The sequence below is a fragment of the Amblyraja radiata genome, chromosome 7, assembly GCF_010909765.2.
Source record: "Amblyraja radiata isolate CabotCenter1 chromosome 7, sAmbRad1.1.pri, whole genome shotgun sequence".
Classification (NCBI taxonomy): Eukaryota; Metazoa; Chordata; class Chondrichthyes; order Rajiformes; family Rajidae; genus Amblyraja; species Amblyraja radiata.
The window spans coordinates 52,579,390-52,604,131 of NC_045962.1; the positions used below are offsets into that span (position 1 = coordinate 52,579,390).

A 24,742-nucleotide genomic window follows, 5' to 3' on the forward strand; every position below is an offset into this window, starting at 1 on the left:
TCGGTAATTAAGTTTGAGGCAGGCTGTTTTTAGGGCACCTTTTCTAGCCCTTTCCCCAAGTGGGGTGAGCAGAGTGGATCCTAAAGAGGACTGCTCAGTCATTGGTGCAGCTACCAAAGGGCACTTCTGCCTTGTTCCAAGAGTCCAGCGACTGAATCTAGCACCCACCGATGTGCCAGCTCATCACTAGGGCCTTCCAGATCTCACAATCCTGCCCCGTCGCCACTTGCTGATCGCCATAGGACTTAATCCACAGTGTTAGGTGTATTCCCTATATGGAGGGTGCCTGTGCGTGACTTTGTTTAACGTGCGGAGACTAGTGCATAGACAGCCACCACACGATTCTTGACAGATCTGGGTCAGGATCCAGTGGCATGGAGTCCAAGACAGCCGGAGACCCTTTTCTGCTGCAGCCTTCATCCGCTTTCCCAGCGGTTGTGACGCTCCACTAATGTTTGCCATCATCCTCCACCTATTCCATCGTTGAGGTCTTGGTTGGATTGCTCTTTGTCAGAGACCTCCCCCTCGACCTTACCGCCATGGGTGGCCTTACCAGGAGCATAGCTCCAGACAGCATCGCTCTCAGGATCTCAAGGCCACACAAGCTTCACCACCACGACAAGGTGACAATCCACGGAAAGTAAGCATGCAGGTACAGCGGGCAGTGAAGAAAGAGAATGGCATGTTGGCCTTCATAAGAGGAGTTGAGTATAGGAGCAAAGGGGTCCTTCTGCAGTTGTACAGGCCCTAGTGAGACCACACCTGGAGAATTGTGTGCAGTTTTGGTCTCCAAATTTAAGGAAGGAACTTCTTACTATTGAGGGAGTGCAATATAGATTCACCAGGTTAATTCCCGGGATGGCGGGACTGTCATGTGTTGATAGAATGGAGCGGCTGGGCTTGTATACGCTGGAATTTAGGATGAGAGGGCATCTTATTGAAACATATAAGATTATTAGGGGTTTTGACACGCTAGAGGCAGGAAATATGTTCCCGATGTTGGGGGAGTCCAGAACCAGGGGCCACAGTTTAAGAATAAGGGGTAAGCCATTTAGAAGGGAGATGAGGAAAAACCTTTTAACACAGGGAGTTGTGAATCTGTGGAATTCTCTGCCTCAGAAGGCAGTGGAGGCCAGTTCTCTGGATGCTTTCAAGAGAGAGTTAGGTAGAGTTCTTAAAGATAGCAGAGTCAGGTGATATGGGGAGAAGCAGGAACGTGGTACTGATTGTGGATCACATTGAATGGCTCGAAGGGCCGAATGGCCTACTCCTGCACCTATTGTCTATAATCTATTGTCTATAAAAAAAAATCACATGTGGTTAAAGTGCACATTGTCAGATTTTAATAAAGGCCATTTTTTATGCATTTTGGTTTCACCATGTAGAAATTACAGCAGTGTTTATACACAGTCCCCCCCATTTCAGGGCACCATAATGTTTGGGCCACAGCAATGTCATGTAAATGAAAGTAGTCATATTTAGTATTTTGTTGCGTATCCTTTGCATGCAATGACTGCTGGATGTCTCCGATTCATGGACATCACCAGTTGCTGGGTGTCTTCACCGGTGCTGTTCTGCCACGCCTGTATTGCAGCCATCTTTAGCTTATGCTTGTTTTGGGGGGTAGTCCCCTTCAGTTTTCTCTTCAGCATATAAAAGGCATGCTCAATTGGGTTCAGATTGGGCGACTTGGCCACTCAAGAATTGAATTTTTTTTAGCTGAAAAACTCCTGTTGCTTTAGCAGTACGTTTGGGACCATTGTCTTGCTGTAGAATGAACCGTTGGCCAATGAGTTTTGAGGCATTTGTTTAAACTTGAGCAGATAGGATGTGTCTATACACTTCAGAATTCATTATGCTACGACCATTAGCAGTAGTATCATCAATGAAGATAAGTGAGCCAGTACCTTCAGCAGCCCCCATGTTTCACAGATGATGTGGTATGCTTTGGATCTTGGGCAGTTCCATCTCTCCTCCATACTTTGGTCTTGCCATCACTCTGATATAATTTAATCTTCGTCTCATCTGTCCACAAAACCTTTTTCCAGAACTGTGGTTGCTCTTTTACGTACTTCTTGGCAAACTGTACCCTGGCCATCCTATTTTTACAGCTAACCAGTGGTTTGCATCTTGCATTGTAGCCTCTGTATTTCATGAAGTCTTCTTTGGACAGTGGTCATTGACAAATCCATACCTGACTCCTGAAGAGTGTTTCTGATCTGTCGGACAGGTGTTTGGGGATTTTTCTTTATTATAAAAATAATTCTACTGTCATCAGCTGTGGAGGTTTTCCTTGGCCTGCCAGTCCCTTTGCTATCAGTAACCTCACCAGTGCTCTCTTTCTTCTTAATGATGTTCCAAACAGTTGATTTTGGTAAGCCTAAGGTTTGGTTGATGTCTCAAACAGTTTTATTCTGGTTTCTCAGTCTCATAATGGCTTCTTTGACTTTCATTGGCACAACTTTGGTCCTCATGTCGATAAACAGCAACAAAAGTTTATAAAGGTGATGGAAAGATTGGAGGAAAGACTAGGTGCTGAGAGCTCACTTATATCTGCATTAAGGAGGCAATTAAACATACCTGAGCAATTACAAACACCTGTGAAACCATGTGTCCCAAACATTATGGCGCCCTGAAATGGGGGGACTGTGTATAAACACAGCCGTTGTGGTGGCCATGTAATTTCTACATGGTGAAACTAAAATCTATAAAAATGCCCTTGAATAAAATCTGACAATGTGCACTTTAACCACATGCAATTTTTTCTATTACAAATATCAAATTGTGGAGTAGAGGCAAATAAATAAATGATGGGTCTTTGTCCCAAACATTATGAAGGGCACTGTATTTCTGTCCCGACTTCCTGGGTCACCACAATCACATGGATACATTAAAAATATGTATCTAATTTTTTTAAATATGCTTTATAATTCCGCATTGATTAATAACTGTGCTCATTTACAGAGTATTTTAAAATTATGGATGACAATCTACTTGTACCAAATAATCTTTTCTTGGCCACTTAAACTGTTTAAATCCCTACAGCAACCGTAATCTTTAACCATAATTGAACAGAAATTACCCACAATTTTACAATAAAACACCCACATCAATTAGAAACTGCAATATTAAAATTCTGAAGTGGATTATATAATCTAGGATTCCAAATCCCATTCGATTCCCACCTTGACCTATCGGGCTGTGTCTCCTCGCACTGCTACAATGAGGCCTTGTACATTTAGGTTCTTTACGTTAAATTGCATTGTATCACCTGTGATATTTGAATTGAATGTTTTGAGTGGTTATATGGTTATTTTAGAGAAAGAAACTCAGTCTTACTCAAAATGCTGTTATGGCAAATAATTCACTCACTTATTTTAATGACGGACCCAGGAGAATTTGTATGCAGTATGGAATTATATTTATAGCTGACAACCTACGAACCCTGTATGAATACCAGTAAAAATGCTTGAAATAGTCTGCAGTATTACATAATATGCTTCTGATATTTGTAAAACAAGTATGCTACTTGCAATATGACTTTACGTATCATTGTTCTTACATATTTAATAACCAAGTAACACATCTCATTAATGTAATGGCCAATTTGGTTGGATGGGGGGTAGTCGGAGGTCAAAACATTTACTTAATGACAAATCTTGTGAAAAACCTCAATCCTGGAGTCTGCTGAAATTGATCATTGTAATAAAAGTAAACTTCAACCCAATTGCAATATCATGAATCAGTTTTTTGGTTATTCTAATTTATTTTACCTGTTTAGGACACTGTCACTAAATTGTAATGCCCATTTTAATTTCAAGCACAGGGGGAATCTATTCTCCACTATCACTTTGTGCTCCTACCTTTATTACATCTGTGAAGTGCCTATTCTGATGAAATGTCCATTGCAAAAGCAGAACTCAATGTGCAGAGCAAGTCTTTAACAATAGAATTTCTTACTTTCTTTTCCTTTTTCCTTGTTCTTCAACAGAAGTAGTTTTTGTTCTCTGTGTTTTTTTTCTATTTCCTGTTCTTGGCGATGCTGCTCCAATTTACGCTGTTGTTCCAAAATTTCCTGTTGGTGTTTCAATGCAAGCAAGTCCTGTTGATGCTTAAAATTAAAGGAAAAAACGAGAGGGTAAGCAACTGATGCCCAAATATCAATGATACCTTAATTGACCCTTCCCTCATCAAATTAATTGTTATTAAAAATAACACAGCTTGAACTCTCCAGTAGGACACTGAGATAGGTGACCTGTTTCAGGAATTATTTTATAATATGTAAATCTGAATCCCCTGATCCCTGTTAGTTTAGCTGGGTATGTCAATCGTGAGAATGAAAATTGTCTACAGAAACAAGAATTTTCCAATTCTTCACTTAATTATATAATTAAAAGAAACTGTAAAAATTATATTGGAGCACTGTTACAATTGATAACGAAGGAAATAAAATCTGCTTGTTCTAACATGCAGTCACTCTGCCATTCTATGGGGTACTGATTTTGGATGATCAGCCATGATCATATTGAATGGCGGTGCTGGCTCGAAGGGCCAAATGGCCTACTCCTGCACTTATTTACTATTGCTAACACATTTGCTCAGCTGATTCAGGTCTATTGCAGCCAGTCACAATCAGCTCTGAGGCTAATCTAAAGTCACATCCTATATAATATTAAATGGATTTGTTTACTTTATCAGAATGTGAGCAATGTTAGAAAGACAATATTCATTGGCAAATACTAATTGCCCCGTGTAAGCAGTGATGCGTCTTCTAAGTGAATATCTTTATTGAGGGTTCTTCCAGATAGTATTTGCTGTGAAATTCTATGAATGAGACGTTTTGATTATGATTGAAACAATGTTATGTTGAAGTTTGGTTGACGCACAATTTGGGAAGAAACTTGCACTACTATTGTGCCCATTATTTTCATGTTCTAATCTTCTCAAAAGGTACAGTTTTAGGTCTATGGGGATGGGGATTGCCAATGTAGGTTTGTATTTTGTAGATTGTACACACTGCAGCTAGAGTTGGCTTGTGTTCTGGTGCTGGGTTCAGTGGCACACCATGCTATGGGAAAAGTCAATGAAATCCATGTGCTCTTGTTCTTAATAAGTGATTGCCATAATGCGGGGGGGGGGGGGGGAGAGAGGGGGGGCGGACACTCGATGTGTGGGTGTGTGTGTGTGTGTGTGTGGGGGGGGGGGTTGCGGGCACTCTCTCCCTCTCTGGCAGCATGCAGCATTCTCCTCCCCCCGCGGACACTGCGTGTTCCCTCTCCAGGGACACACGAACACGGACGTAGGCCCGGAAGAGGGGCAGGCAGTCGACTCTGGTGTGACCACCTGCTGCCTGGACCCGCAAATGGACATCTTGGTCATGCCCTGGAGCAAACCGTCAGGGAGATCCCCCCCCCCTCCGATCCCTGCCTTGTGTCCAAACATCAGGATCGTGGGACTAAAATGCAACCCCAGAACTTGAGGAGCAGCCCCTTCAGATATTCGTACAGGGGCAGCAACCTCACACACTCCATATACACGTGGAACACGGTCTCTAACTCACCGCAGAAAATCAGGAGGCCGGCGAGCCCATGAACAAACCTGGTGCAACACTCTCCATCTCTCTCTCTCCAGCTCTCACTCTCTCCCCCTCGATGGCAGCTTTGGCCAGGCCCTCTCATAGATGAACTGAGGCCTAGGCCAATTTCAATTTTAGAGGCCCCCAAATCAAGATCAAGCAGAGGCCCCTCAATTCTAGAGGCCCCCAAATCAAGATCCATTTGACAATAGAGAATATAGACAATAGGTGCAGGAGTCGGCCATTTGGCCCTTCGAGCCTTCAATGTGATAATGGCTGATCATCCCCAATCAGTATCCCGTTCCTGCCTTCTCCCCATATCCCATGACTGCGCTATTTTTAAGAGCCCTATCTAGCTCTCTCTTGAAAGCATCCAGAGAACTTGCCTCCCTCTGAGGCAGAGAATTCCACAGACTCACCACTCTCCGTGAGAAAAAGTGTTTCCTCGTCTCCGTTCTAAATGGCTTACTCCTTATTCTTAAACTGTGGCCCCTGGTTCTGGACTCCCCCAACATCGGGAACATGTTTCCTGCCTCTGGCGTGTCTCAGCCCTTAACAATCTTATATGTTTCAATGAGATAGATGCTCCATTCTCTCAGCATATGACAGTCCTGCCATCCCGGGAATTAACCTTGTAAAGCTACGCTGCACTCCCTCAATAGCAAGACAGACAGGCATGAGACCCATGCCAAATGACACTCGTTGCCCCCCCTGATTGGGCCTGCCTTTGGCAACCTCTCTTTCTGTTGCAGTTACCGTTGGCAATGTCCCATTGTGATGCCATTGTCGCACTCGGCAGCTTGAGAGCCCATTGTGATTGGTGCACTGTGAGTGGCATTGTGACATCATCACTGAAAGCTGCTGGAAAAAGGTTCTCTATGTGAAGCTGCAGTTACCATTGGCAACGTCCCATTGTGATGTAATTGTGGCACTCGGCAGCTTGAGAGCCCATTGTGATTGGTGCACTGTGAGTGGCATTGTGACATCATCACTGGAAGCTGCTGAAAAATGGCTCTCTGTGAGAAGCGTTTTTTGGCTTTTTTTAAAACTTTAATCGTGAATAACTTAATCGTGAGAAATATAGGATGAAATGTTAAGTGAAGCTGAATAGGGCGTGTTCGAGAAAAATGTTAGTTAGAATATGTAAAAATTTAAGTTGTAGCGCGTAATGATTTGAGGAAGATACAACACACATACAAGATGAGACTTTTAATTGTATATTATAACCAGGCATATAGATAGGTTTCGAAATATACTTTTGAAGTGTATGGAAAAGTTACTCAGGGCTACATGTGAAGAGGTCAGGCATTGAAGAAATTTGTAATAAAAAGGAACTGCCAATGTTGGTTTATCCCAAAGATAGTTACAAAATGCTGGAGTAACTAAGTGAGTCAGACAGCATCTCTAAAGAAAATGGTTAGGTGATGTTTTGGGTCGGATGGGGCGGGGGTGTGAAACAGACGGACCGGAAGAGGGGAGGAGTGTTAAAAGCTATGCAAGCATAATATGAGGTTTTGTTCTTCTAATTTAATTCGAGCAATGGAAGACCCCAGGAAATAAAGGTTGGTATGTCAATGGGAAGGGGAGTTAGGGTGGCTAGCAACTGGCATCTCCACTGGGCCTTGGCGGATTGAGCATAAGAGTTCAGCGAAATCGTCGCAACGTCTACACTTGGTCTCGCCGATGTACAAGAGGCCACATTGGGAACACTGGTGTTGCATCTCTGGCAGTGGCAGGGGAAAGTACCTGGGGATGGGGTGGGATGAGTGAACCAAGGAGTTGAGGGGTGAGCAGCCTCTGCGGACGGTGGAAAGGGGTGGAGATGGGCGGACATGTCGGGTGGTGGGATCACATTGGAGGTGACGGAAATGTCGGAGGATGGATTGGATGTGGAGGCTGGTGGTGTAAAAGGTGAGGACCAGGGAAACTCTGTCCTTGTTGCATTTGGGGGGAAGGGGGAGCAAAATCAGAACTATGGAACAGGAAAGTAGACTATTATCTGAATGGTGGTTGATTAGGAAAAGGGGAGATGCAACGAGACCTGGGTGTCATGGTACACCAGTCATTGAAAGTAGGCATGCAGGTGCAGCAGGCAGTGAAGAAAGCGAATGGTATGTTAGCATTCATAGCAAAAGGATTTGAGTATAGGAGCAGGGAGGTTCTACTGCAGTTGTACAAGGTCTTGGTGAGACCACACCTGGAGTATTGCGTACAGTTTTGGTCTCCTAATCTGACAAATACATTCTTGCCATAGAGGGAGTACAGAGAAGGTTCACCAGACTGATTCCTGGGATGTCAGGACTTTCATATGAAGAAAGGCTGGATAGACTCGGCTTGTACTCGCTAGAATTTAGAAGAAACTTACAAAATTCTTAAGGGGTTGGACAGGCTAGATGCAGGAAGATTGTTCCCGATGTTGGGGAAGTCCAGAACAAGGGGTCACAGTTTAAGGATAAGGGGGAAGTCTTTTAAGGAGAATGAGAAAATCATTTTTTACACAGAGAGTGGTGAATCTGTGGAATTCTCTGCCACAGAAGGTAGTTGAGGCCAGTTCATTGGCTATATTTAAGAGGGAGTTAGATGTGGTCCTTGTGGCTAAAGGGATCAGGGGGTATGGAGAGAAGGCAGGTACGGGATACTGAGTTGGATGATCAGCCAGGCGGTGCAGGCTCAAAGGGCCGAATGGCCTACTCCTGCACCTATTTTCTATGTTTCTATGTTTCTTCACAAGATAAACAGCGAAATATGTAACAAAAATATTCTGGTAATACATTTATTAGAATGTACTAATGAGAAGTTAGTGATCTAAAATGTTCTTTTTGTTTCTCTTTCTACAGATGCTGCCTGATTCATTGAGTGTCTCCAGCATTCTGTTTTTATTTCCGATTTCCTCCATCTGCATTTACTTATTTTTCTCTAACATCAACAATGCTTCACTTTGTAACATTCAAATACTGTCCTGGTTTTCCCTTTTGACTCCACTATTTGTTTACCTTGAGTGAAAATTTGGTAGTTGTTTATTTGTCTTCATAATTTTGGAACCTATGGAGATAATCTTATGGGTAGAAAAAGACTAAATGACTAGCTTTCCTAATTTCACTTTAATAATTGCGCATTTGATGCAGTTGGAATATTACTGTTCAAATGTGAAGAACGAAGGATACAAATTCATATTTGCAAAGCTTAGGAACTCACTGCATCTTTGAAAAAATGCAAGTCTGATATTCTGTTACTTTGCATTAAAGATCACTGCAGCAGCAATACAGTAAATTCCTGGGCCTTTATTAATGTCCCCCAAATTAAGTATATGCACAAATTGAACAGGAGATAGATATTGGTAGGGTCTGTTCACAATTACATGTTCTATAATTATATATATATATATACAAGACTTCCTACATTAATGCAGAAAGATAAAAAATTACCAAAATAAATGCAGGAATGCAGATACATTTGAACTTAATATATCACAGCATCTGAAATGACAAGATCAAACTAAACATAATTTTAAATTCTGTTCATAATGGATATGCTAGAATAATAAAAAGGAAGAATTGGTCAGCTTGAATTGGTCATTGTTTAAAATATCTTGGGTCACCTTTATGTGCTCTTGTAGTTGGGCTTCATGTTGTCGTGAGAGCTGCTCATGCTGCCTTTGAAATTCTGCGATAAGAAGCTGCCGTTGAATCTGTTGTTTTTGCTTCAGAGCAATCAGTTCCTGTTGTAATTGCTGCTCTCGCACACTAGGATCGGCTGGTGACACTGAAAACTGATGATCAAGCCGAAGATCCATTGGTGTACTAGTGTGGACTTGAGGCAGTGCTGTGCTTATATCAACTACAAATGAAAGTACAAAAAGTAGTTAAAATCAGTTATTTAATGTAGAACTTCTAGAATTTCAAAGTTACAATTAAATGCTCATACACATTCTTAAGGTCATAAAGAATAGGAGTGGAATTAGGCCATTCAGCCCATTAAGTCTATTCCGCCATTCAATCATGACTGATCTATCTCTCCCTACTAACCCCATTCTCCTGCCTTCTCCCCATTACCTGACACCTGCACTAATCAAGAACCTATCTATCTCTGCCTCAAAAATATCCACTGACTGGGCCTCCACAGCCTTCTGTGGCAAAGAATTCAACAGATTCACCACACTCTGACTAAATACATTTCTCATCTCTTTCCTAAAAGAACATCCTTTAATTCTGAGGCTATGACCTCTAGTTCTAGACTCTCCCACTAATGGGAACATTCTCTCCACTTCCACCCTATCCAAGCCTTTCACTCTTCTGTATGTTTCAATGAGGTCCCCCCTCATTCTTCTAAACTCCAGCGAGTACAGGCCCAGTGCCGACAAACGCCCATCATAGGTTAACCTACTCATTCCTGGGATTATTCTTATAAAACTCCTCTGGACCCTCTCCAGTCAGCACATCCTTCCTCAGATATGGTGCCCAAAATTGCTCACAATATTCCAAATGCGGCCTTACCAGCACCTTAAAGGGCTTTCTCACGGTGCGACCTGAGGCAAGACTTAACAAGAGTTTAACATCGTGGGAACCTTCTGCGATAGCAGTACGGCATTCGTGGACCACCGAGGACCTCCGTGGCGCTAACGGCAGGTGTAACTTTGTAAGGTCGGGAGAAAATTAAAAAATTCTTGAATTTCTCCAAGAGTGACTTGAGCAGCGTTGCAACATTGTATGAACGCAGATGCCAGTGCGACATCCGTGCGATATCCGCAATGACTCTTGCGGGTACCGTGGGAACTCCTGCGAACGGTAAACCCGGAAGCTTGACAGAGGGGACATAAGGTGAGTAAAAAAGGTGGTCTCAATATCGCCAATGGACCATGTGTCCATCGAGGACGTCCCACCTAATTGTCATTGTTTGAGAATCTTTTTCACAGTAAGACTTGCAGAGATGCCTCTCAGAAAAGCGCAAAGAAAGGGGTCAAAGAAAGTCAGAAAGTTTTTAGCCATGCAGGTAAATGAGGAGGAGACTCAGCAAGAGAGACAGGTGGAGAGGCAAGAGGAGATGCCAGAGATACCACTGCCTGTGGGCTCCTTGGAGCAGGGAGAGGGTGATCAAGGTGGATTTGAGATTGCCTCCCCAGTAGCTGTTGCCTCCCCAATAGCCTCAGCAGACGATAACATAAAGGGAAGATGGCAGAAGGTAAGGCCATATAACTTCAACAGGGAGCAAGAGGGGGAACTGGTGGAGTGGTACCAATGCAATGAGATTCTCTATGACAAATCCAGAGAGGATTATAGAAATAGGGAGAGAAAGCGCAACCTGCTGGAGACGAAGGCTGCGGAGTATCCCGGGTGCTCATGTGAGTGGTGATGTGATGCTCATGTTGGTGGCTCCACATTTTATTATATCCTGAAGTGTGATAAAGCTTTTACCTCAGCATTTTGATTGTCATTGCTTGTTTACCTCACTGCTAAATAAATTTATTTTTTACTATCAGCTTGATGTCTGCAAATCGTCATTAATACATCACTACAAGATGAATGTCTCTAATGTTATAATCCCTCTCATGGTGAAACACAAAAAACCTTAATGGAGGTGATATAATCACATTTTCACTCATTTACATTTTTGAGTGTGCAGGACCCTGAAATGTTCAGCTATTTAAACGTGTTCTTCACCTCTTGGTAGAAAATGAAATAAGACAATCAGCACGGTAAATGTGATACAAAGTCTTTATTCCTATTTGACAATATAAGAAGACGAATTCTGTCACATAGTGAGAGGAGATGCATCACACAAAACATTTGTCTGTAAAAGGGCCTCGCAAACACGAAATACAACAAATGAGGCACACGAGATTATTTAAAACACATTATATCCATCAACCTCCGCTACAAGCGTGAACTCAGGCATTTAAAGGGATAATGCAATGTTCTAAACGGCAGGTTTTGCGGACGAACATCTTATAGGAAGCACTTTTCAGAGGACAATACTAGGAAGTCAGTTTATAACATGCAGTAGTGTTCCTGTGGTCGCCTATCCATCAATATAGCTGTCCTGCCACGGCACACTCCCCAATTGTGAATTGTAGTAAGCGCAGAGATGGTCTCTTTGCTCTTTCACACTGGATGTGCCCGAGTTATCTTTCAAACGCTGCAGTGAGACCATTTTCAACTTGTTCGCACCACTTCTCCAAGCACCTAGTGTTACTTCCCCTGTGTCACTGTCCACTATGTCACCGTCCTGGATGGATGTTGCTGATCCAGCAGCTGCACCTCTCATTCGGATCAGGTTGTGCAGAACACATGCTGCATATACTATACTCTCCACATTCTTGGGCCTCTGCTCCATTGTCTTGAGCAAGCATCTAAATCTGTTTGCCAAGATGCCAAAATAATTTTCTACTACCCTCCTGGCCCTTGACAGCCTGTAATTGAAGATCCTCTGTTCCCTAGTTAGATTCCTCTGTGGATATGGCTTCATAATCCAGGGCCGTAGTGCAAAGGCTTCATCAGCAACCATCGCATATGGGATGTCCGGGCTGTCTTCTCCTGACAGAGGTTCTGGATCAGGCATGCCTGCTGTTCCACCTTCCATTTTCTTCCCAAGCCAGGTTTCTTTCCAAATCCGGCCATCACCAACACAGGGAGGTTCTACTGCAGTTGTACAGGGTCTTGGTGAGACCACACCTGGAGTATTGCGTACAGTTTTGGTCTCCAAATCTGAGGAAGGACATTATTGCCATAGAGGGAGTGCAGAGAAGGTTCACCAGACTGATTCCTGGGATGTCAGGACTGTCTTATGAAGAAAGACTGGATAGACTTGGTTTATACGCTCTAGAATTTAGGAGATTGAGAGGGGATCTTATAGAAACTTACAAAATTCTTAAGGGGTTGGACAGGCTAGATGCAGGAAGATTGCTCCCGATGTTGGGGAAGTCCAGGACAAGGGGTCACAGCTTAAGGATAAGGGGGAAATCCTTTAAAACCGAGATGAGAAGAACTTTTTTCACACAGAGAATGGTGAATCTCTGGAACTCCCTGCCACAGAGGGTAGTCGAGGCCAGTTCATTGGCTATATTTAAGAGGGAGTTAGATGTGGCCCTTGTGGCTAAGGGGATCAGAGGGTATGGAGAGAAGGCAGGTACGGGATACTGAGTTGGATGATCAGCCATGATCATATTGAATGGCGGTGCAGGCTCGAAGGGCCGAATGGCCTACTCCTGCACCTAATTTCTATGTTTCTATGTTTCTATGTTTCCAGGTGTGCCCACATCCACATATAGGAAGTTATGTAGTTATAATCAACCACCGCCATGAGTACAATTGAGTGGAATTTCTTGTAATTGAAATAATTTGAGCGGTTTACGAATTGCCACATGCTTGCCATCCAAAGCCCCACATGTGTGAGCAAAGTTCCACCTGTTTTCAAACCCCAGTGCAACTCTCTTCCACGCATCTGGTGTACTGGGGCATTCCATCACTTCAGTTGAATAAAATTGGATGATCGCCTCACAGGTTTCTCGGACAATACCACAGATGCTGTTGGTGACGACAAGAAAGTTGTAAGACAGACTTTTATAAGAATCGCCTGAGGCCAAGTAGCGGAGGGTGATTGCTATGCGCAACCCTGGTTCCAGTGCCTTTCTCATTACAGTGTCAGTCTTCTTCAGCAGAGGTCCCAAATTATTCTTTCTCATTAAAGAGCTTGGGTGGAATTCTGACAAAGTTTTTGAATGCACTTTTATCCTCTTCGCACAGCAGTTGCTCATATTGTCCAAATTGAGGTCTCCGTTGAAACATGGGCTTAACCCAGTGAGACTTCCTCTTAATTCTCTTTTTAATTAATCTCACCCTTCTGCCTTCACGCAAGCGTTTTCGATGCACATGTTGCGCTAATGCATACAGCGCGTCAATGAAAATAACAACCAGCCTGTACTCGAACCAACTTTGTATAGGCATGTCTGCAAATGAGCCAATTCTACGAACGGAGGATATTTATATAGTGTGTGAAAAAAAGTGACATCATTTGTGCCACGTGATTAACTACACTACAGTCCACGATGTTCATTCACGATTAACGGGAAAGATCGGGAGACGGACAAGTCACTCGCACAAATGACAGAATTGTGCGAGTGACTTGGGAACTCTTTATCTACCCCCCGTTATATCGTGCGGAACTCGTGCTGGACCACGACCACTTCACTCTTGTGACATCTTGCGTCAGGTCGCACCGTGAGAACCGGCCATTATAGAGCTTCAACATTATATCCCTGTTTTTGTATACAAGCCCTCTTGAAATAAATGTTAGCATTGAGTTTGCTTTCTTCCGATTCGACTTGCAGAACAACTTTTTGAGAATCCTGCACCAGTACTCCCAAGTCCTTTTGCACATAATGGACGTATTATTACTGGTAATTGCAGGCTTATATGTGCACATTCAGGACTTAGAACTATAGTATGTGCATCACAACTCATTGGCAATTGCTCACATGGAGTTATCAACTAAAAACTTGTGGTTATCTAATCTTAGTCTATGGCAATTAATTGAATTTTTACTAGCTCCGAAGAGAATGCGGTCATCCCTGTTTGTGCATCATGTTGGGAACGTGAGAATATCAGGTTTACATACGCGAAGAATTATTTACTCCATTGCTGAAACTTTAATCAATCAGGGATAGTAATAATTAGGTTCATCTCCCACTAACAAATCTTGTTTCTTCATTTGTTCTTGGAATGTGGGTGATGCAACAATTTTCATTTTGTCATGGAATGAGGGTCTAGCTGCCTACACCACATTTAATTTCCATCCCGATTACCCTGGGAAGCAGATACAGACTTACAAGTACAGGTACACAACCTTTTATCCGAAAGCTGTGGGACCAGACACTTCTTGGATTTCGGAATTTTTCGGATTTCGGAATGGAAGATTTTTAGCGTAGATTAGGTAGGTAGCACGGGCGGCTTGAAAAGTCTGGAGCGGCTGCCTCCTCCCCGGAGACCGGGGAATCATTGTAAATCATTGCTTAAATGTTAGTCAGTTAGTTTGGAGGGATTTTATGTGGTGGGGGGTGAAGGGGGAAACTTTAATTCTTAGTCCCCTACCTGGTCGGAGAGGCGGGGAGCGGGCAATGCCTTACCGGGTCGCCGTGCAGTAAGCTCCGGAGCGCTGTGGCCGCCGACTCCCAACATCGCGGAGCTGGGGCTGCGGGCGTCCGGCCGCGGGCGGCGCCGGTTGGAGCTCCGACCCCGGCGAACTCTACCCCTGGCTGCGCGGCGCTCCAAATCCAGCGCGGCCCGCTGCCGGACGCCCGCAGCCCCAGCTCCGCGATGTTGGGAGTCGGCTGCCACAACGCTGGGATACCAGCGGGGAGCGGGCAATGCCTTACCGGGTCGCCGTGTGGTAAGCTCCGGAGCGCTGTGGCCGCCGACTCCCAACATCGCGGAGCTGGGGCTGCGGGCGTCCGGCCGCGGGCGGCGCTGGATTTGGAGCGCCGCGGAGCCAGGGGTAGAGTTGCCGGGGTGGTTCGCGGGTGGTTGCCAGGGAGTCACCTTCATGGTCGTGAGGAGTTCCCGCATTCTGGGAACTAGTCGTGGCCTCATTCCTGTCGGCGCGAATTTTTCAACATGTTGAAAAATTAGCGGCGACCAGAATGAAGCCGCCATGGAGAGTAGCGAGAATTCTCGTGCCGTAGGTGGATCGCCAGGAGGTCGAAGGTTCTCATAGGTTGTAGCCGGTGCTGACCGGTGAATTTCATTGGCTCATTGGGGAAAAAAACATAAGCTGTAGTTTTTAGAACCAAGGAAAACCGACTGGTAATGTTAAATTCCGCTGAGCTTCACAGCCATGTATCTCTGGCTTCTTAAAAGTTGTCTCCACTCCTTCCCCCTCCTTCTCCCCCCTCTCTTTTAAAGGACTTACCGTACACTGTGCTTTAGCCGTCTTAATTACAGCGCCAACCTTCCTGTTCATCGTGGTGTGTGTCTGTATCACCGTGTGAATTTCATTCAGACAGCGCTCCCCCCCGCTGGTGAAGTAAGGTGTGTGTGTGTGTGTGTGTGTGTGTGTGTGTGTGTGTGTGTGTGTGTGTGTGTGTGTGTGTGTGTGTGTGTGTGTGTGTTCGTTCCACTGAAATGTTCAGGGGTATTACAGTGGCAAACACAACTTCCAGGTGATAACACTTTTATCACAAAATAAAACAAAGCAAATCAATTAATGTACGATTGTATTCATTTTTTTCCAGCTGACTACCATCAATCTGACCCACAAAACATGAATTTATAGTGGCGGTACTGGCACAGCAATTAAGCGGCAGCCATATGGCTCCACCAAATGTCTGTTTGAATATTCTCTATGACTTTGTGGGTTTCTCCAAGTTCATCCTACTGTTTCCCACATTCTAAAGATACAATAGTAACTTACTACCTCTGCAAATTGCACCGCGTGTAGAGGGAGTAGGGGTGAGGGGGATAGTGGATACAAGAGATTCAGGAAACAGTTTAAGAGGATGTTAAAGAAAACGTTACAGGAAATGTCAGAGATAGGGTATGATCCGAGAGCTATCACAAACTCAAATGGAATTGATGGCCTCTTATTTCATAAGAAAATATAAGCATGAAATAAAAAAGAGAAATTTCATCCTGAACAACATGATACTGTGTAGATTCTCTTTGTACAATTTTCCCTTGCAAGATTTTCTTCTTTACAAGCAATTATATACTTAGCTTGTGAAATATAGTAGACATAGCCTGTTTGTTCTGTTTAGTGCTTCTTTATGCTGTGTGCCCAAAATGTAGCCCAAAAGCTGCTAAAATATCTATTCAGATAGACGTGCTCCATTTCAAAGCACAGCTGCCCTTTCAAAGCTGTGGCATAAAGACCTTGTTTGCAGTGGGTAAGTCTTCAAATCAGTTTGGAATACGTTTATTTTCATGCTGATTGTGTAACATATCTGAAATATGATAGCAGATTAAATCAGACAGATCATTTGCATTTAGTACTTTACGAATAGTAGCATGTATGTAACCAACATGAGAAATTCCGTTTGCTACATCTTTTATGTAAAGGCAAATACAGCTTTATATAATGTTTCAAATTATAATTAAAGATGGTCAAGTGGAACCACAATTTAGTTGGAAAAGGCAAACTGCTGCGTGTTGGGCAGTATCTGGAGAGAAATGGATACACACGTTTCTGGTAAGGACCCTTTTTCAGACTTACCACTATTCATTTCTCAACTTTACAGGAAATGGCTCAGGAAATAACTTGGTTTAGTATTACCACTATTTAATTGTGTGGCATTTGAATCTATCTAATGTTTAGTATGACATAGGAAACCATGTCCCAGTGAGTCTATGCTGGCACACAGAACATTACCTGTTTCACTCCCTACTTATTTTTCTGTAACTTATTGTCTCTCACGTTTACTTTGCTCCGATTCTCCTGCCATTCAATTTCAAATGGAGACAACTTACAATAGCCAATTAATCTTTGGGATGTGGGAGGAAACTGGAGCATTGGGGAAATCCATTGATCACAGAATCTTAAAATTTCACACACCCTGAGATCAAGATCAAACAGAACTTATTTTACCACCTTGCAACATGGTGTAATCGTTGAAGTATTATTTCACGTCACAAGAAGGTTTTACATTTTACAGTGATCTACACAGTATTTATTTCCTAGCTTTGGCTATTACATTTCCTAGCTTTGGCAATAGGATCCATATAAATCATGCACAGATTTTAATGGTACTTGAACAAATAAGCAAAAATCACTTGGGAAGAATTGAGAACTGTCAGGATTGAATGTCAGCTCTTTAATTCAGAATTATTAGGCATTATAACAGATAATAAACCACGTACAAACAACAATGTATCTCCTAAACTCTCCCAACAATTTACATGCATTTCAAATGAAAATAAATACACCCAGACTGATGCCTGACTTGTAGAGACAGATTGGATCATTTGGGTTAACATTTACTGGAGTTTATTACCTCCTATAAAATAAATGTGAAGTAAGTGTAGATCTATTTCTACGATTTGGCTGGAGGAACTGAGCAAATCAGGAAGCACCTGTGGAAGAAAATAGATTCGGCATTTTGGCTTGAGACCTTTCCTTTGGACTGGTCTCAATGCTACTGTCCATTTACTGCCACAGATGCTGCTTCACCGCTGAGTTCCTCAAGCAGTTTATTTTATTTTACTCCAGATTCCAGCATCTGCAGTCTTTAGTATCTTCATTTATCTTAGTTGTTTAATGATTCTCTATGTTAAAATCTGCAAACTAATTAAAATATTTTCAGGATGTAAAATATAGCTTTTTCTTTTAATTTGAATGTCATGCTTTCTATCAGCCATGACTCGCACATTTCTATGGTACAGGAACAAGTCAAATGCCACAAGTTCCTGACAGAAACATTGATTACAACTGACCTCCCTCTGCCCTCATGAAATTTGGAAAGAGGTTTTCTACTTAATGTAACCCACGTCAATACAAAAGGCCTGTAATTCATGAATATTTTATGGCAAAATAGAACTGCTTTCATTCAATTTGCCTCAAAAAATTATGAAAACCGCCAGTATTCAAGATGTTAATGAAAGCACAAAGGCAATATTCAGATTCTAACTTCCAGACAATTGCTGCTTGAAAAAGCAGTAACTGAACAGCTAAAACAAAAAGACAATCTAGGATCAGATATAAATGCGTGCTTCTGTACATAATTACATGTATTTAACATGATATCTGCTTATAACTAATCACTGTGAAATACCACGTCACAAAATAATATAAAAAGCATGGATTGAAACACGGACTGTTAGCTATGGCACATTTTGGCAATTCATTATAAATTGTTCTATGCTGGTATTGTTCCTACAAGTTCACTAATGCAACGGGAACTAAGTCCAGAAGATGTTGAAGCAGATGGCATCAGCAACATGAATAACCACAACTAAGATCCTTTGTTCCAACAATATGCCTCCCGACGGGCAGACAACTCCCAGCGGGTCGCAGAGAAGATGAGGCCGGAGCCTCGCAGGTCGGAGCGCGCGGACGATGGAGTCCACGGAGCCCGTGGGTCTGAGCCCGCGGCCGATGGAGAGCCCGCGGAGAAGCCAAGGCCAGAGCTTCGCGGGTCGGAGCCCGCGGCCGACAGAGGCCACGGAGCCCGTTTCCCACGGGAGCCCTGTGGGTCAGGGTCCGTGGCTGGATCTTGGGTCGGTGCCATAGAGGTGTCCAGAGAGGACCCGGCAGCGATAGTGGAGAGGTCGGTGCAGCGGTCGATGATGGCACCGACCAATGGACTAAATGGAAGTGAGGATGCCGCTGCCGGGGAGAGGAACAAAGGAGGACCCTGTGTGGGGGGACCACCATGAAGGAGGGAGAAGAACAATGATTGTACTCATTGAAATCACACCTTAATAATTATTTGGTTTTAATGTCATTCAGGAGTTCTTGATCATTTCTGTGTATACTTTAATTTTTAACCTATAGAGTAAAATACCAAGAATATTAAGAATATGTCTTGATTGAGCTCCCTAACTAGACTTGAATTTGGTTTCTTATCATTTTAACTAAGTCCTAGAACTGTTTGGACAACTTGATTACAGCAAACGTTTTCCAGATTGTATTATTGTTTCAAGATTCCCTTTGTTTTGTCTTTTCCAAATTCCTTTATATTTCCTTTGCTAAACATGTTTGAAATTGTCCTACAGATTTTGAAAATTATTTAACATATCAATATGTTCCAGGGTGCTTCACAGGAACATGTTAAGATAAATGACCAAAAGCTTGGCCAAAGGAGATATAAAAAATTCTGTTGGAAGCAATTCACAGTTGGCTTTCTCAACTAATACTTGAAATGGACATATTGTTATACAAGAGGTCAACCCTGCCTGCTGGGGAGAAAGAGAGAGTACTAAATTACAAAATAGTGAGAGTGTACCTAATTACAACATTTAAGACCCTGTGTTATAGCAGAACTACCTGTACATCTGACTTTTGAATTTAATATTATGGGAGTTTGTTTGTATGTAGAGGTAACCATACGTCAGGTGTCCATAACCAGGGAACAGCCTGTATACTTCAACCTACCCTGGCTGAAGAAATTGCATAATCACTCTCACCTCTTACCCACCCCCTAACACCCAAGTATTTTTAGAAACTTAGAAGAAACATCGAAAAATAGGTGCAGGAGTTGGCCATTCGGCCCTTCGAGCCAGCACCGCCATTTAATATGATCATGGCTGATCATTTAAAATCACTACCCCGTTCCTGTTTTATCCCCATATCCCTTGATTCCTTTAGCCTTAAGAGCTAAATCAAACTCCCTCTTGAAAATATCCAGTGAATTGACCTCCACTGCCTTCTGTTGCAGAGAATTCCACAGATTCACAACTCTCTGGGTGAAAAAGTTATTCCTCATCTCAGTCCTAAATCGCCTACCCCTTATTCTTAAACTGTGACCCCTGGTCTGGATTCCCCCAACATCGAGAACATTTTGTGTAGGAAAGAATTAGGGATGCTGGTTTAAATTGAAGGTAGACACAAAATGCTGGAGTAACTCAGCGGGTCAGGCAGCATCTCTGGAGAGAAGGAATGGGTGACGTTTTGTGTCGAGACCTTTCGTCAGACTGATCGAGACCATTTTTCCTGTATCTAGCCTGTCCAATCCTTTAAGAATTTTTTATTTTTTGTATAAGATCTCCTCTCATCCTTCTAAATTCCAGTGAATACAAGCCCAGTCGACCCATTCTTTCATCATATGTCAGTCCCGCCATCCCGGGAATTAATCTGGTGAACCTACGCTGCACTTCCTCAATAGCAATAATGTCCTTCCTCAAATTAGGAGACCAAAATTGTACACAGTACACCAGGTGCGGTCTCACCAGGGCCCTGTACAACTGCAGTCGGACTTCCTTGTTCCTAAACTCAAATCCTCTCGCAATGAAGGCCTTTCATCACTGCCTGCTGTACCTGGATACTTACTTTCAGTTTCTTGACCATAAATGCAAATCAATTTTAAAAAATCATATATGCTGGAAGTCTTTCATGATAACAGAAAAATTGTAAAAACAAACTCAGATGCCAGGCAGCATCGGTGGAGAGAGAAAAGTTTCTCTTCAAAACTGGGAAAGTCTTTCCACGGATGCTAGTTAACCTATTTATTCAATGTTTAAAGTATGATCTATTTTTATTTATATTTCCTGAACAATGATATTGTTTTATCTTCTGTTTGCTATACCCTTGGTTGAAACTGTCTAGTACAGTTAAGATTTTCAGCAATATCTCAGGTAATGATACATGTTATGACTAGTTTCAAAAGCACATTATAATATGCATAGTTGTCCCTCCCCGTCACTGGTCTGATGTCAGTGGTTTTAACAAAATTGAATAAGCAATGAACATCAAACTGCTGAAGCTTGGTAACGCTGCAGGCTTTAACACAGCAGATGATAAGGCCATAAGTTCAGCATAATCACCCTCAGAGTCCTGGAGTCAGAGCTGTTGTCTAAAATTAAACATTGCTTTTGTATTTTGCTTCACCTTGTGGTTCACTGCTCCTCCCATACTGTGAACCAACACTAAGCACTCAACAATACTCATTACAAAACACTATCTACATAATTAGACCATCTACTTCAAATCATTATCCCACTGTTTTGGAATAACACCTTTTCAAATGGAAAATAATCTGAAAGGGTATTATACAAGTTAAGAGATAAGAATCTACACCACTTTCTTTTCTAAGCATTTACTCACAAAAGTAATAAATGTGCTTTAGTCAAGATTGGCATTCTGTTCTCATCAAATTATATTATGAGATATACATAACTGATACACAACATCAATACAAATTTCCCTGCCATGACTTTCTGTATAACATGTTCATTTGATCTGGTAAATAAAAAGGTAATTTTAGCTAATAAGTTTCCACTAGCACGTGAGAAAATTGTGCTTGATCATTGAAGTTGTGAACAAACATCCTAGAGCGGAGCAAGATAGACCACTCCTGCAAATCCAATGGACTGACGTGTAGTACGCAACAGAGCGCAACGGAACGTAACTTTCGCCATTTCAGTAAACCCGACCCAATCTTTGACCCAACCCGACTTCAGTTATGCGTTCAGTTAAAACGGCACATACCTTGTACAGGGAGGAACTGCAGATGCTGGTTTAAACCAAAGACAGACACAAAAGGCTGGAGTAACTCAGCGGATCAGGCAGCATTTCTGGAGAGAAGGAATAGGTGATATTTCGGGTCGACTTTTTCGATAGCTGCCATGACCCGTTACTGAGCGATTTCACCCTTCTCCCTCCTTTATTACAAAAAAATAAACACTTTCATTTCCCCGGACGGGTGGAGGGGGGGCCCGAATGCTGCAAAAAACGTAATCTTTTTTTTTTGTGTGTTTTAAAACATTGCGGGACCTGGGTTTGTTTTTAAAAATAAGGTAGACACAAAATGCTGGAGTAACTCAGCGGGACAGGCAGGCACGCCCAGGAATTTGAAGCTCTTGACCCTTTCAACCCCGTTGATATAAACGGGGCTGTGGGTCCCCATCCTACTCTTCCCAATGTCCACAATCAGTTCCTTGGTTTTGCTGGTGTTGAGGGCCAGGTTATTGCGCTGGCACCATATGGACAGTTGCTCGATCTCTCTTCTATACTCTTCTCATCCCCATCAGTGATATGTCCCACAACAGTGGTGTCGTCAGCAAACTTGATGATGGAGCTCGCACTGTGACCAGCTACGCAGTCATGAGTATAGAGGGAGTACAGCAGGGGCCTGAGCACGCAGCCTTGAGGTGCTCCCGTGTTGATTGTTATCGCGGCTGACACATTTCTACCAATACGAACAGACTGTGGTCTGTGAATGAGGAAGTCGAGGATCCAATTGCAGATGGATGCACAGAGACCCAGTTCTGCAAGTTTGGTAACCAGCTTGGAGGGGATGATTGTGTTAAATGCCGAGCTGTAATCGATGAATAACAGCCTGACATATGAGTTTTTGTTGTCCAAGTGGTCCAGAGCGGAGTGGAGGGCCAGCGAGATCGCATCCACCATTGATCTGTTGTGGCGGTAAGCGAACTGCAGTGGTTCCAGGTTTTTATCGAGGTAGGAGTTGATTTTCTCCATGATCAACCTCTCAAAGCACTTCATCACTACCGACGTTAGTGCCACTGGTCGATAGTCATTGAGGCACGTCACCTTACTCTTCTTGGGCACTGGTATAATTGATGTTCTTTTAAAGCAGGTGGGGACCTCAGACCTCAGAAGTGAGAGGTTGAAAATGTCCGTAAAATCTCCAGCCAGTTGGTCCGCACAGGTTTTTAGAACACGACCGGGTATACCATCAGGTCCAAGCGCTTTTCGAGGGTTCGCCCCTCTGAAGGATTTTCTGATGTTTTTATACTAAATATCAGTTTTAGTCCCATGTATTGTGCAAAAAATAATAATTATTATGATTATATTGAGTGGATGTTTCTAGATTAATTTCTGGGAATTAACCATTAAATTCCTTCCATCTGGCATATGTACATGACAGTGAGATTTAAAAATCATGTTATATTGTGAATTCTTGTGTGAATGGGATTAGTTTGTTATTTGGATACAGGCTATTTTTAAAAATTATCCTTTTCTTAAAAAATGGAATCTACAGGACATTCTTAATGGGAATGTTGTGGGCAGAAAGGCATGTCATGTGTGGTTTGAAGAGCAAAAACTTGAAGTTTACAATGTCAACATTGAAAAGTTGAGGAAAAACAAGGTGTACAGAGTTGCTTATTGGTTACAATCTGGGGAGAAGATGCTACTGATTATGATATGCCAATGTACCAGCTAGCAACTGATCTTCTCCACAAAGACATGGTCTATTGCTAGAAATTGTAACTTATTGGACTTACAGCATATAATACAATAATATTAAAGTTCTGATCTTGAGAATGTCACATTTTTGAATTTTCAAAGCAGTCTGGGCGTTTATTACTATATCCGTCACAACAGTCAATTTTGTAATTAGCTACAATTAGGTAATTAACTAATTATATGCTTTAATTTCAGGTCATCCAAGTAAGATGTTTTATATTTGTTTCAGAATACTTCAATCTATTATAACTGAAAATTTAATTCAGTTCTCTTAATTTTTAAGAAAGTTATGGGCTTTTGACTGTCCTCGATCACAGCTTTTGTGTCAATTCAATGCAAAAGCAATAGGGAACAAGATGCTAATTTCTGAGTATGAAAATGGCCATAACATTTTTAATACTGAAGATATGAAAGTGAATTAGGTGTCAAATTAAACTTCTTTTTATGCTTTATCTGATGGGATAAATTGCAGACTTGGTTTTTAAAATCTCAAAATTTTGTAACATTGCTACTATATCGTCCACAGTAGTTTCCGTCTCCATCGCACTTCTCACCGACATCCACTATAAACCCACTGACTCCCACGGCTATCTTGACTACTCTTCCTCCCACCCTGCTTCCTGTAAGGACTCCATCCCCTATTCACAATTCCTCCGTCTACGTCACATCTGCTCCCAGGATGAGGTGTTCCACACCAGGGCATCGCAAATGTCCTCATTCTTCAGGGAACGGGGGTTCCCCTCCCCTACTATAGATGAGGCTCGCACCAGGGTCTCCTCCATACCCCGTAACACTGCTCTCTCTCCCCATCCCCCTCACTCGCAACAAGGGCAGAGTCCCCCTGGTCCTCACCTTTCACTTCAACTCCCCCTCCCATTCCGTATCCGACCTCTCTGTGCTGGGCCTCCTCCACGGCCAGAGTGAGCAACACCGGAAATTGGAGGAACAGCACCTCATATTCCGCTTGGGGAGTCTGCATCCTGGTGGCATGAACATTGAATTCTCACAAATTCTCCTTTTTCTTTTCTTCTCCCTGCCTCCCCCCACCCCCCATCAGTCTGAAGAAAGGTTTCGGCCCGAAACGTTGCCTATTTCCTTCGCTCCATAGATGCTGCTGCACCCGCTGAGTTTCTCCAGCATTTTTGTGTACCTTTGTAGTTTCCGTCCTGCCAGGAAATTGACATATCCTTAGACAACTGTATTTAGGAAAACAATTCAACACTAAATTACTATGAAAAATGAGACTAACTGAACCTAAACATTGATAAGGTTATCGTGAAAATATTGTTTTATAACCCTACTGCTATCAATGAATCG

General features: G+C 42.7%; 1 protein-coding gene across 9 annotated transcripts in view; it reads right to left on the reverse strand.

Moving 5' to 3' along the window:
- Positions 1–24,742, reverse strand: part of hdac4 (histone deacetylase 4) — a 382,917-nt gene that overhangs the window by 194,484 nt on the left and 163,691 nt on the right. For all 9 annotated transcript variants that reach the window (XM_033024530.1, XM_033024529.1, XM_033024526.1 and 6 more), the window contains 2 exons: positions 9,174–9,412; positions 3,961–4,111 (listed from right to left, as the gene is read on the reverse strand). In XM_033024530.1, the coding sequence (XP_032880421.1) occupies positions 3,961–4,111; positions 9,174–9,412 (390 nt within the window). The remainder of the gene's footprint in view (positions 1–3,960; positions 4,112–9,173; positions 9,413–24,742) is intronic.